This window comes from Canis lupus, chromosome 33 (assembly GCF_048164855.1).
Source record: "Canis lupus baileyi chromosome 33, mCanLup2.hap1, whole genome shotgun sequence".
Taxonomy (NCBI): Eukaryota; Metazoa; Chordata; class Mammalia; order Carnivora; family Canidae; genus Canis; species Canis lupus.
Window position 1 is genome coordinate 24,966,960 of NC_132870.1, and position 14,265 is coordinate 24,981,224.

The 14,265-nt window shown below is 39.6% G+C and overlaps 1 protein-coding gene across 1 annotated transcript in view; it reads right to left on the reverse strand.

Moving 5' to 3' along the window:
• The window catches only part of TACR3 (tachykinin receptor 3), an 81,245-nt gene extending 75,032 nt beyond the window's left edge, over positions 1 to 6,213 (reverse strand). Inside the window, exon 1 of the mRNA XM_072810046.1 lies at positions 5,684 to 6,213. Coding sequence (XP_072666147.1) covers positions 5,684 to 6,213 — 530 coding nt within the window. The remainder of the gene's footprint in view (positions 1 to 5,683) is intronic.
• Positions 6,214 to 14,265: the final 8,052 nt, after the last annotated feature.

Consider the following 14,265-nt stretch of genomic DNA (forward strand, 5'->3'; position numbering starts at 1 on the left):
CTTTAGCCATACCTTACAACTTTGAGTTATCTGCTTCTCAGTCTATATCCAGGGTTCAGGTGAGAAAAATACTTCTGGGGGAAATGTACTTTATCCTTTCTTGTAATTTCTTCAGTGCATCCAACCTGACCATCTAGAAACTGTTCAAAAAGAGATTTGGTATCCTGAGGACTTCATTCACTGAATTCTGCTTTGAAACATGCCTTTAGCTCACCCAGAGGAACACTTAACAAATAAAGGGACATTTAATTTAAATTGGAAGCCTCATGGAAGGTTTCCCTGTAAAAGTTACCTGCCCTACGACCCAGCAATTGCACTGTTGGGGATTTACCCCAAAGATACAGATGTAATGAAATGCCAGGACATCTGCACCCCGATGTTTCTAGCAGCAATGGCCACAATAGCCAAACTGTGGAAGGAGCCTCGGTGTCCTTCGAAAGATGAATGGATAGAGAAGATGTGGTCTATGTATACAATGGAATATCACTCAGCCATTAGAAACGACAAATACCCGCCATTTGCTTCAACGTGGATGGAACTGGAGGGTATTATGCTGAGTGAAATAAGTCAATCAGAGAAGGACAAACATTATATGTTCTCATTCATATGGGGAATATAAATAATAGTGAAAGGGAATAGAAGGGAAGGGAGAAATGGGTAGGAAATATCAGAAAGGGAGACAGAACATGAAGACTCCTAACTCTGGGAAACGAACTAGGGGTGGTGGAAGGGGAGGAGGGCAGGGGTGGGGGTGACTGGGTGGCGGGCACTGAGGGGGACACTTGACGGATGAACACTGGGTGTTATTCTATATGTTGGCAAATTGAACACCAATAAAAAATAAATTTATTATTAAAAAAAAAAAAAAACCCTGTAGGAAACCTGCTTTTGTATTTGTGACAGAGTGGTTGAGGACAGTATCTTCTTTACTGCCCATACAAAGAATTTCTTGAAACCTAATACCAGAAATTCCTTAGCTCTTAAGGAATATATTATTTTATGGACAGTGTAGGCTATATTACTAATTGTATTTTTTGCATATATATCAAGAATCTCAGACATATCTTAAGTTCAACTTTAATGATTATGACTCTTTAACTTGATGTCTATGCTATAACTTTACCCTGATTTTGTTCCTATTTTCTCTTTATTTTGTCCAGACTTAATTTTTCATTCATTTATATTTGTCTACTGTACAGATTGTTATGTATCTTTACAATCCAGAGGAAAACCAATTAGATGATAGAAAAAAATGAGAGCTCTTTATTCAAAAGTGAAAAATAAAGCCATGGGTTTGGATGAACTTACTTGGGGAGAGAATAAAGTTAGGACAAACTCAGGCCCAGGATTTAGCATTGAGGAACCTATGTATTTAATTACTATATAGAAGCAGAGAATCAGAAATACAAGCATGGAAGACAGGCCAAGGAGGAAGGAGGGCACCTGGGAAGTGGGAAGCGAAGAAGCAGTAGCTACCTGATAGGAATACTACCGAAAAATCAAAGAAGTTGAGGACTGAAATGGCTACTGGGTTTCACAACTTACCTTTAGATAGTGTTTGGAGATGAATTCAGATTTGAGTAGTTTGAGGAGCAAATAGCAGGTGAAGGAATGCAGATATGGATTGTAAGCAGCTCATAATTTTATGTTTGTTAGACATTTTTACTTCTATGCGTTTTCTGTTCATATCTTTTGTTCTTTTTATATTAGTGTTGTATCTTGTTATTAGTGTATATGTAAAATATATATACATGTAAGTATATAATATATAGATACAAAATTTATATAATATAAACAAGCACTAAAGTCTAATTTAAATGAAGGTAATATTTTGTCTAATTAAACTCTACAGTCATCAGGATTCTTTAGGAGCCATTAAGAGTGTATTATAACCTGAGAATAGCACAGACTCATGAGTGGATTACAGTGTCTTGAATCTTTGCTATACTGCATGATCTTGGGAAAAAGAATGGTAGAGAGGATAGATAAGGATCAGAAATTGAGGGCTGGAAGGAAGATGATTTGGAGAGCTTTAGCCGTACCTTACAACTTGGAGTTATCTGCTTCTCAGGCTATATCCAGAGTTCAGGTGAGAAAAGTACAGTATCTTTCAAATAAATGTCATGTTTAAATGTTAAAATTCAAGGGGTGCCTCGGTGGCTCAGTTGGTTAAGCGTCTGCTTTCCACTCAGGTCATGATCCCAAGGTCCTAGGATAGAGCCCTGCACCACATCGGGGGCTCCCTGCTCAGCAGGGAGTCTGCTTCTCCCTCTGCCCCTCAATCCACTCATGCTCCTTCTCTCTCTCATTCTCTCTCACTGTGCACACTCTCAGTCTCTCAAATGAATACATAAAATCTTAAAAAATTGTTAAGATTCAAAATGGCAAATTTGGGAAGGATGGTGAAGAGAAATGCAAGCTCATTGGCAAATAATTGTAATGTGTGTGGGTATCTGTGGGCATGGGTATTAGACTTCCAGGCATGAGGGGACTGTGTAGAACTGAAAGATGCTTTCTGAGCTAATAAAAATAGCTTTGCAGAAATTTCTAACAAAGCAAAAGGGAAAATGTGTCAGGATAAGACCAGAACCTGTGACCTCACATGAACATCTTTAGCAGAGTTACTAGTATCATACAAAAGCAAAACAAAACAAAATGTGGTCACAGTTAGCTTGAGGTTCTCCATTTGCAAAATACATGTGTTCATAAAAGGAATACCTACAATCAGGTCTACAATTTCCAAGTTCATAGGAGATTGCAAGCATTTTGCTACAGCTGAAGAAAAGCCATTTGTGCTTGACTCAAAGCTGAAATTGTTTTCAAGCTCAGAGGGTCTTTTGATTTTATGCAGAGGGATAGAGTGAGTTAAATATGTTTTCTCTTTAGCCTAGAAGAATGCAATTCAGTTTATATTTAATGAGGATAGAAAGCACAATAACAAGTATTCATGTTGCAGTCTAAATGATGTATTCCTTTATCAATAAGAACTAATTAGGGAACTAATAACCTTTATGATTATTTCAATAAGCATTAATTATACGGGAAAATATAATTTCTGTGAGCACCTGCTATTGCCTATGTTCCATACGGGGTGTAGAGTCCATGCATCCATAACCAAAGACACCGTGACTCACCTGAAATTTCTCAGGGTGTGTATGGGGGGTCAATCTTGCAAACTTGAATCTACAAAGTAACTACAAATACCACAGGACTAGTTTGTCCAGTTCATATTTGATAAGACACTAGTGCAGATACGATTCCATGGGATGGTAAACTATTGAGAATTCTAATAACTTATATTCATATAGTCTTTTATTCTAAAAATTATCTGAAGTAGATTTTTCTATATGTTTGTATTTCTTTTTGTCAATGGTATGCTCAAAGTATTACTTTAAATAACAAGTTTTTAAAAAGCTTTTCAGTATCTAAGCCAAACATTCTTCAAATTTTGTTACAAATTGCATGCTCAATAAATTTTGTATTGTTTTGGTGACTGAATAATATTTTCTACTAAAGAAATAGTAAAGAATAAGTATTCATTAAGATCAGGTCAGTGATTGTGATGAAATAGCATTATATTATCAACTGAAATAACTCCAAGACCATTTCAGATTTTGTATAAATGCTGGCAGAAAGTAACGGAAAAGTAACACTTCTGTACCCTTCAGACTTTGAAATGCCTATTTCCCACACAGTAAATTTTCATCAAATTTCATAATGAATTATTAATAGCTCAAGAAGATTGTGAGAATTTTAAAACATGATATGCTAATGCCCCTCCTGATTCTATTAAAAACCACATGTTTACAAGTAATTAAAAAAAAAAAAAGGAAAAACGAAACCAAAACAAAACAAAAAAAGGAAGATGCTCAAACCAAAAGAACATTTAATTTTATCTTGGTGGAGCAAGGTTAGAGGCAGTTTCACCTATCCCTCCACTTGGAGCTGATTTGTTCCTACTTTGTACTCCTGTTTCTGCAAAAGTAAAGTGGTGAGATATATGTGGAAGATCAGAGATAAAGGGAAGATTGACAGTTTCAAGGCTTTTAGAAGATATGATTTTGTGCTTATTTATCCTAATTAGTGGCTACTAACTACTGCTCCTTCAGTTTAATCCTCTGAGCCTAGCATGTAAAAGTAGTTATTAAAGATTTATGTTTTCAATATCTTTGTGCTCACTATTTCAAAATAGTAAATACAGAGGACGGATTTATGGAAAGAATTTGTTTTTTTTTTGTTTTATTTCATAGTGGTGGCTTAATGTAGTAAGAATATTAAGTCTTATTTTATTTTGAAACAGGCTGTTAAGATAGAAAAAGTACTTTCTTTTCACAGTTAAAATTGAGGCTTGAAGTTAAAGTCACATCACCACCTCCCCTACATTTCCCATGCAGCTGCCAATCACAGAACAGAGAGGAATCAACTGGTGTTGTTGAAGTTTTACAATAATATTGAATTAAAGTGTAACCAGCTTTCAGTAATAAGTAGGGGTTCACCATTGTCTTAACACAAGTATGCATATTCCATAATATTCAATAGGAGAAAGCAAATGCAAACAGAAAATGTAAAAACTTAAATACGAGAACAAATGTTGGTGACTTATCTAGCTTCTTTTAATCGCTTGACAATCTCAGAAATCCCCATTGTGGATGGGGGAATATTTAAAAAAACTATTAGCTATAAATTATTAGCTAATTATTATAAATTATTAGCTAAATTAAATAGCTATAAGGTAGTATGTCTCATTTTTGACCGTCTATTACTTTTTTAAAGATTTATTTATTTATTTATTCATGATAGACACAGAGAGAGAGAGGGAGAGAGAGGCAGAGACACAGGAGGAGGGAGAAGCAGGCTCCATGCACCGGGAGCCCGACGTGGGACTCGATCCCGGGACTCCAGGATCGTGCCCCGGGGCCAAAGGCAGGCGCCAAACCATTGAGCCACCCAGGGATCCCCTTAACCGTTTATTATTTGAGATTTTCCCCTCATCATTTGAAACATTTGGTTGTATGTAATCTTCCAAGAACAACGTGCACCCAGCTCATAGCCTCCCCAGATCATTGAAAGTGAAATCTAACCCAAGACACTGTGGAAACTTCCAGCATAAAGCAGTCTTTTGGAGGGTCATTGTTACCTCTAGTGCATGCTCCATGACCACCGGGAGCCCACGCCAGCCAGTATCGGCTTTGGAGCAAGGCCAGGGAATACGGTGGGTGGGGATGAGGCCCAGCAGACCAGAGAGAAGGGGGAAGGATGGAGGGTGACTCCTAGTCCATTCCTCTGACAGAGTAGTGACTACTAGAAAGAAGGAAGACCCAAAGAGACCATGAGTCTTTCAGCAGTTGTTTGAAGCCACTTGAGAAAGCTTGCTAGCATTGTTTCTAGCTGAGTTTGTCCTACTTGGAATGACAGATTTCCCCCATCTCCCTCATTTGTCATCTCAGCCCCTCTGAGGGCCCGGAATGGGATCAGGGGTCGGGGGACAGCGGTGGGAGGCCGCCGAAGCAGAAACCGGCTGAGCCCGCTGCAGGACGACTGCGTGTCAGTGACCTCCTTTGCCCAAGAACTCCCTCCCGGGCCCCTGCCTTTTATCGAGATCCGCCTAGTCGCCGTGCCCGCGCGACCGCATCCCGCCGCCCAGCCACCGCCCAGCCCTGCCCGCCCCCCGCCCTCTCCTCACCTGTCCACCGCAATGGCCGTCATGGAGTAGATGCTGGCGAACACCGCCGTGATCGGAAAGAAGTTCTGGAAGCGACAGTAGTTGGCGCCGAAGTACCACTCGCTGTGAAGCGCGTAGATGAAGTTGACCAAGGTGTTGAAGGCAGCCATGGAGGCGTCGGAGAAAGCCAGGTTCACGAGGAAGTAGTTGGTGACGGTCCTCATGCGCTTGTGGGCCAGGATGATCCAGATGACCACGAGGTTCCCGAAGACCGCCACGGCCACCACCAGGCCGTAGGCGAGGGACCAGAGCGCGATGCGCCAGGACGGCTGCACGAACTGGTTGGTGAGGTTGGCCCGGGGCTGCGCCGGCGCCGCCGAGGCCGCGGACGGAGAGGCCGACAGGTTGCCCGCTCGCCCGAGCAGCTGCAGCCACTCGGCCCCCGCCGCCGCCGCCGCCCCCGCGGCCAGCGCCGCGCTCAGGTTGCCGCCGCCCGCGCCCGCGGGGCCCGCGCGGTCCGTCCAGGTGGCGGCTGCTGGGAGAGAGCCCATCGCCGCGCGTCTCCAGCCCCGGGTCTGCCCGCGCAGCCGCCTCCCTCGGAGCTCCTGCTTCGCGGTCCTTGGGCTGCTGGGCGGCCCGCAGCTCCCGCCTGCGAGCGAGCGAGCGAGGCGGAGACGCTACCGCGGCCCTGGCTGGGTTTGAGATGCTCCGAGCCAGCAGGTGATGCGGGGGGAGGCAGGGGACGCACCTTCTCCGAGGAGGAGTGGGCGACTCTCGCAGGCCAGAAGGCGGAGAGGGGAGGGAAGGGAGATGTTAGGAGCTGTCACCAGCGGGGCACTCCGGGGGCCCCGGGCGCTGCAGCGGGTCTTTATAGTCTCTTGCAGTCCCCTGCTTCGGTGACGTTGTGGGGGCCGGGAGCTGACGAACCCCTTCGTGGGCTACGATTGAGCTCCTCTCCCCAGCGCGCCCTTGGCACGCATCTCGTTCATTCGCTCCTGGAAGCCGCGCACCGGGACCTTAGGGGGTTGAGGCGCTCGGGAAGGGCTGCGCTTCTTCACTTGTAATTGAAACCTGTACAAGACAAACATTATATGTTCTCATTCATTTGGGGAATATAAATAATAGTGAAAGGGAATATAAGGGAAGGGGGAAGAAATGTGTGGGAAATATCAGAAAGGGAGACAGAACGTAAAGACTGCTAACTCTGGGAAACGAACTAGGGGTGGTAGAAGGGGAGGAGGGCGGGGGGTGGGAGTGAATGGGTGACGGGCACTGGGGGTTATTCTGTATGTTAGTAAATTGAACACCAATAAAAAATAAATTAAAAAAAGATTTTTTTCCCCCCTCTTTTAGTTTCAAGCTCTTTTGCTAAGGTCCATGCTCTCAGACCTTTATTACGGGCTGTTTGTTCTTTTCTAAACCAATCAAAGCATTCACCCCCAAAGCGGAGGCAAGATCCCCGGAGATCTGCCCACAAGGGCGCGTGTGGGTGTCACGGGCTGCAGGCTGTGGGCACGGCTGGGACGCGCACTTTGTTGGGGGTTCCCTGGCTTTTGGAATTTCGCTCCACTTTCTGCTTGTGTGTTTATGTTCTCACTTCTCACATCCTTCTCCCTCTCGCTCCCACTTCTGAGGTCTAGCCATTCGTCCTCTTCTAAGCTCCCTCACTTAGAAATCAGTTTTCTCTGACTTCCTCCCAGGCAGAAACTATGGTTTCTCCTGGAGGATTCTGCTCATGCTGGAATGCCATAACACGCTGAGGGTAAATCAGAAAGCCCCCGGTGTAGATATTTTTTTTTTCAATACAATGATGAGAATTGAATCACTTCTTTTCTCTGGTGTGAACGTATCTTGTAAGTGATCTGAACACATTCATTTGGTTATATGGCTTTGGATATTCGGTACCTTAGTTTTTGGCTCTGACCAAGAGGACACACTGAGAAGGATGAGTGACAGTAACCTGTTTCCTGTGCAGACCCAGGGGCCTTGACTTCTGAGCGTTGGCCTGGACCAGGTGAGCAGCAGTGTTCCGTGGAGTGCAAGCTGGAAGATGTAGTCTGTGCTTAGATGGATGATTTATCAATATGTTCCAGAGTAGAAGCTCTAGTTTCTTGAGGGGGGCAGGGATAGAGAGATTTAGGGTTAAGCATGTTTTAGCAGCCTCCCCCAAACATTGAACTCTTTGAACTTGAGTTTCCTCATTTGAAAGTGAATATTAAGAAAATCTTATTTACAGAATAATTATGGGATGAGTAGTTTCAACAGACTTTCAGCAACAGGAGGGAAGAGGGAGACCTCCATATGTGTTAGCACCCTTTCCTCTTGTTATCATTGTTTCATCTAGACATTTTCAGGTAAATAGGCTGGCACAGCAAGTTTTATTTGCTTCAAGAAAAGATAGCATGTGATTTGTGAACATTTTGTATTCCTTAGTTTCCTGGTGAAGGATGTATTTTTCCAAAACTCTGCAGTGAGTATTGTACAAATGAACTTAGGATGTCTGGTAATGAATAATGTTTTCTTTCTTGTAGTCTTTATGACAAACAAGGTAGTGTATAGAAATGTTTGAGGCAACCTGATAAGTATTTTGATACAAACCTGCTTCAAAATAAATGCATGCTGAAAATGATGATTTTCAAAAGTTATTATTTACTATTTCTTCTCAGAAAGTCCTGTAACAATATGTGATAAATTATAAGAGAATTTAATAGAGATGCCACATGTCCTGCTTACTAATTCTAAGTGTAACTATTTTCTTTTGAATGGCAGATTATTTCTTTCTGCCAATTCACCACTTAGAAATTACTTGAGTTACAAATGAAAACCTCTTTCTTCTCTAATGAAATCAAGGAAGAATTAAAAACGTTTTGTGTGACATGCACCATTCATCAAATAAGTCATGTGGTGGCTTGGTAATCATGGATATTTTGATAAAATATTTAACGTAGAATTACCTACTTGTGTAGAAATCCATTCAGTTTACTCTGTTGCTTTACTTGTCTGTACAGAGTATCATGTCTGTGATTCTGCCTTCATTGAACTTTTCCCTGATTGGAAATGATATGAAAAAAAAAGTGATAATGACAGGATTAGAAGTACTTACAATGCCAGGGGTTTAATCAGTGAGTTCTTTCCTTTCAGAGGAAGAGAAAGATCCAGGTCATGGCTTTCCTTTTAGATCTGCCTTCTACAGAGCGAATCTCTCTGTACCCAAGTAGAGGATTTATTGTTTATTCATTGCTTCAGTGATTCTTCCCATCAGTACTGGGTATACTTCCTTACAGGAGCTGGGCCAAGTACTAAGGATGGAGGAATGAAACTACAGGGAGAAGCCAGATATGAACCCTGCCCTCACTGAACCTGCAGTCTGGCAGCATTTTTGACATTAGAGCAAGTATTACATTAGAGTATTATGAATAGTAGAATAGGAAGGTACAGAGGAAAATGGAAGTGTGCAACTGAATAGGAGGATGTTGTGTTCACTGGATTCTGGATTCTTTCAACTTCTCTTAAAGAATTTCTTTGTAATTAAAAGATATGCACCTCTCTGTTTATTGCAGCTTTATTTACTATAGCCAAGATATGGAGGCAACCTAAGAGACCATTGATAGAAGAATGGATAAAGTAGTTGTGGTATATATACACAATGGAATATTATTCAGCCATAAACAATGAGATCTTGCCATTTTTGACAACATGGATGGACCTAGAATGTATCATAAGTGAAATGAGTCAAAAAAGACAAACGCCATATGATTTTGCTTATATGTGGAATCCAAAAAACAAAACAAACCAACAAAAAAGCAGAAACAGTCCCATAATTATAAGGAATATGCTGATGGTTGCCAGTGGGGAAAGGAGAGGGTGGGCAAAATGGGTGAAGGGGATTGGGAGATAGAAGTTTCCAGTTATGTAACAAGTAAGTCACACAGGGATGAAGGCAAACATACTGGAAGCACAGTAATCAATGATGTTGATAGTGTCATGAACCATCACTTGCAGGAAACTAGCTTCACAAAAGAAACCTACAGGAAGTATACCTGAGATTATGTGAAATCAATCAAAGGCAAACTTGAAGAACAGAGGCCAGAAAGAGTAAAAATTTTTGTGACAGGAGCTGCGGAACAAATCAGGCATACTAGCTAATTTCAAAACTTACCAGTTCTTTATCGGAGAAAACATGAATACAGATGGCATGGTTGCTCTGCTGGGCTACTGGAGAATGGAGTGACCCCATCTATGATTTTCTTTGAGAATAGATTAGAAATGGAAAAATGTTACTGAATTTAGCTATTATTTTGGATAATAGCTGGATATATCACCTGTTGTCATAACTGGCTGTTGCTCTTCACTCACACAATACTAGGACTTAGACAAATGGGCCTGATGTCATCTTGAGCTCATCATTTCTTTTGACTCTGATTTATTTGGAGCAGAGGCATTGTTTATATATATATATATATATATATATATATATACACACACACATATATATATATCTTATTATATATATACATATATATTACGTATCATGTAGGTTGTGTAAAGATAAGTTGCATTTAAACTCTTTGAGAGAATGCCTCTTAGTTTAATAGTTACACCCATCCTGTGTTGCGTCCTGGAGAAACTAGAGCCTGGTTGTAGACTACTACTAGAAAGCAGAAGACTGACTGCAAATGACTTCTACAGTGAAAACTGCTTCTGGGACCGGAATAAAAGAAAATAAGAACTGAAAGTATTAATTCTGAGTTCAAGTAAAGGGAAAGGCCATGCTCAGAGCTGTGCCAATGTTTGAAGTCGATTCCTAACATGTTTCATCATGTACCAACGGAATTACTGGTTAACTTTGGAAGAGATTACCAAAAGAATAAAAAGAGACGTGTATAGTAAGGGGGAAAAGAAGCTTAGGAGTGTGTTTGAGCATATTTAAACCGTATGTAAATACATGAGGCTGCTAGGAAATAAGCCAAGCATAGTATCATAGGAGATGTTAATAGGTTTTATATAATAGTGATTAAATTTTGGTTTGACTGCATAAATGTTAATACAAATTATGATCTTTTATGTGAATGTTTGTTATTTATTCCTAATGACCAAGAAAGGTTTTCCTATTTTATGATGTGTAATAGATTACATTTCCTTCGTTTCATTTGTTCTCCATATTTTCACTTAGAATACATATTGGTAATGTGCCCCAGTAATTTGCTAACAACTTATAATAATAAAATGGATACTGATGACATGCTTTCCCTGCCTCCTTTCTCCTTTTATTCTCTCTCTTACAACTCAAGGAAACCATATGGCATATTTCACACTTACATTTTTATTTTAACAGTCCTCTTAAAAATAATAAGGTAGAATTTCAGGTATTGGTGCTGGCTAGTGAAGAAGTTATTTTTAGAAAAAAACTTGTCAAAGTTCCAGATTTCTCTGACAACCAACTTCTCTTTGACAGTTTGGTTTCAGTATGTTCACTGTTACCACTTTTTGAGATTTATTTTTCTTTCCTATGAATTTCAGGTCTGATAGTCCACACTTCTACTCTTGCTTTGCACTTTTTTCCTTTGTTATTTCATCATACTCCTTTGCAATTACCTCGGGTCATTTCCACTCTCTGAGTTTTGGACTCCTACAGTCAGGCTACTGAGTACTGCTGGCAATCAATCACTAATCAACAATCGATACAACTGCACTCAATTGTGTAGACAGGTGTTCCTTGAAAATGCTTGTTGTCTGCCAGATATCCCACAGAAAAGGGGTATTGTGATTCCTATTTCCCAAATCCAAACTTTTCTTCAATTTTCTTCTTTCTTCATCATCCTTCTCCTGCTCAGCAAGTTATCTCCAATTTATCTGAAAACAAACAAACAAACAAACAAACAAACACCCTAAAAACCAAAAACCAAAAAACATCAGCCAAGTTGGAGCTCCTAGGTGGTAGCTAAGTGACTGACTCTTGATTTTGACTCAGGTCATGATCTCAGGGTTGTGAAATCAAGCCCTGCATTGGGATCTAAGCACGGAGTTTGCTTGAGATGCTCTCTCTCCTTTGCCTTCGGCCCCTACCCCTGCTTTCTAAATACATACATACATACATAAATACATAAATAGATTTAAAAAAATCTTAAAAAAAGAACATCAGCCATGAATTTCACATTTCTGTACATTTCATCCATCTTTTCATCATTTGTTATCATCTTGGTGAAAGTGCTTTATCTTCTACTAAAACCAATTCTTTTATCTGTGCTACCTGTTCTTTCAACAAATCCTCTCTTTTGTCTCTCTTTTAGCATCTTTTTTTTTTCTTTAGAATTGAAACATATCTAAGATTCTACATTAAAATAGCTCTTTTCTGACCACATTCCTTTTGGTCACCACTTTTCTTTCTTTTCTATTCCCATATGAGCTTCTTTAGCAAAATATCTAAACTCAATATTTTCACTTCCTCACTCACAATAATATTCTTAAGTATCAAATATTTAATACTTTTCTCTTAGTGCACAGTCCTATCAATTATCTGCATGTTAAATCAAACTGTCACTTTCTGTCCTTAACTTCCTTGACCTTTCTGTAGCATTAGTATTTGACATTTATATCAGTTTTCTAGGGTTGTCATAATAAATTACCAGAAACTGAGTGGCCTAAAACAACAGAAATTTATTTCCTCCTTTATTTTCCAAGTATGTTTATTGGAATTTTAGAAAATGAAATGCACATATAATTTATAGAGTTATAGAGGGATGGCAATTTTGCTACCTGCATTTATACCCTTGAGTAATTTGGAGACAATTTCCAAAGAAAAGCATATTTGTATAAATTCATCAACAGAATTTTAATAACATTAAGATGTGTTAATTTTTTTTTGTCTAAGAGAAGAAAGGGTTCTACTCAAATAAGTATGGAGTGGTAGGTGAGACATCTGTTGGTTATCTACGAACACTGGCATTTCCCATGTTGATTCAAAATATACAGGTGACATAATTAAGGGAAGAATTAATCTTTCAAAACTCATTAAAGTATCTATTACTCTAAATTAAAAACTGCTAAAAATGTGTGTGAGTAGGTAGGGGGGACAATTCAGCTTTTTTTAGCTCTCAAAATAAGAGCTCCTTGGAGAACTCCTATCTGTTAATTAAATCAAAGGTAATCAGTACAATTATAGGATTCCATGATTGGTATATAATTTCTGTACTACACATTCATTTACTATCATTTAAAGGAGGAATCAGAAATTAGTGTGTAGAGGAGAGGTTGATATCTTTATTTAAGTAGCTTCGTTTTGCTTGGCATAATTTTTCATTTCAAATATGATCACTGCATAAACTCCACAAGAATGGAAAGATATTAAAGAGAAAATAGGTAAACTTTGCTCATAATAGTGCACAAAATTTTCTGGATACATATTTATTCCAAAATGTCCTTTGTGGTCTAAGAAGATTTCTAAGAACATAATCTATAATCAAATCAGCATTTTATATAGTTTAATCTAAATCTGGTTTAGATTAAAAAACCAAATATAGCTAATACTCTGAGGCACAAATTACCTTCTAATCTTTGTACTATTATAAACTGACTAGTTTAGTATTTAGCTGTTGATCAAGAGCTGAAAAGAAAGCATCATTATATATTTATGCACAAATAATATATAAATTGCATTATTGCACTAACATATTATGTACATTTAAGATATAATGAAATTGAAAGATGAAACCACTGACAAGTTTTTATTTTTTTAAGATTTTATTTATTTATTCATGAGAGACACACAGAGAAGAGAGAGAGGCAGAGACACAGGCAGAGGGAGAAGCAGGCTCCATGCAGGGAGCCTGACGTGGGACTCGATCCCGGGTCTCCAGGATCACGCCCTGGGATGAAGGCAGGTGCTAAACCGCTGAGCCACCCGGGCTGCCCAACAATAGTTTTTAAAAATACAGTTAGGATCCCAATATGTAATCTCCATCCACATAGATCTGGTCATAGATATGAAAATTCCCCTTCTGTAATTAATTTGAAATATTAATAATGTTTCATAGTAAAAAAAATAATGTTTCATAGTTTCTTTCCTCACACAACCTGTACAAACAAGTTATTTGCAGCCCTGCAACTTGCGTGGCTGTCTACGCAGCTGGGAGTCAGCAGGTGTGTGCAGAAATGGTTGTCCTAATTTTTATAGTATTGATATACCTCCTAATTGATTGAAACATAGATATTTTCCTTTTTTCTTTTTAGGAAGTTTTATTCTCTTCCCTGGGAACATTTGGAATTCCTCAGTATCCCCAAAACTAAAGATAAAACACTCCATACTGAAGTACCTGTAGGTGTTAGTTTTCATGAGATTGGCAATTGAGGGAATGATAACTCTAGTACTGGGAAGTTGATGCATAGTATCTTGTTTCTATTTTGGGGGCTCACTCTCACAACCGGGAGCATGACTTGAGTGAAATGAAGAGTCAGACACTTAGTCGACTGGCCACCCAGGTGTCCCTTGTGGGTACATTTTTAGTATCAGTTGAGGCTACCTCCAGGTGTGTTGACCTCTTACTTCACTCGTCCAAAGTATCCCTCCAATGCTGATTTGAAGTGTTGATAGTGCTCTTGTAACT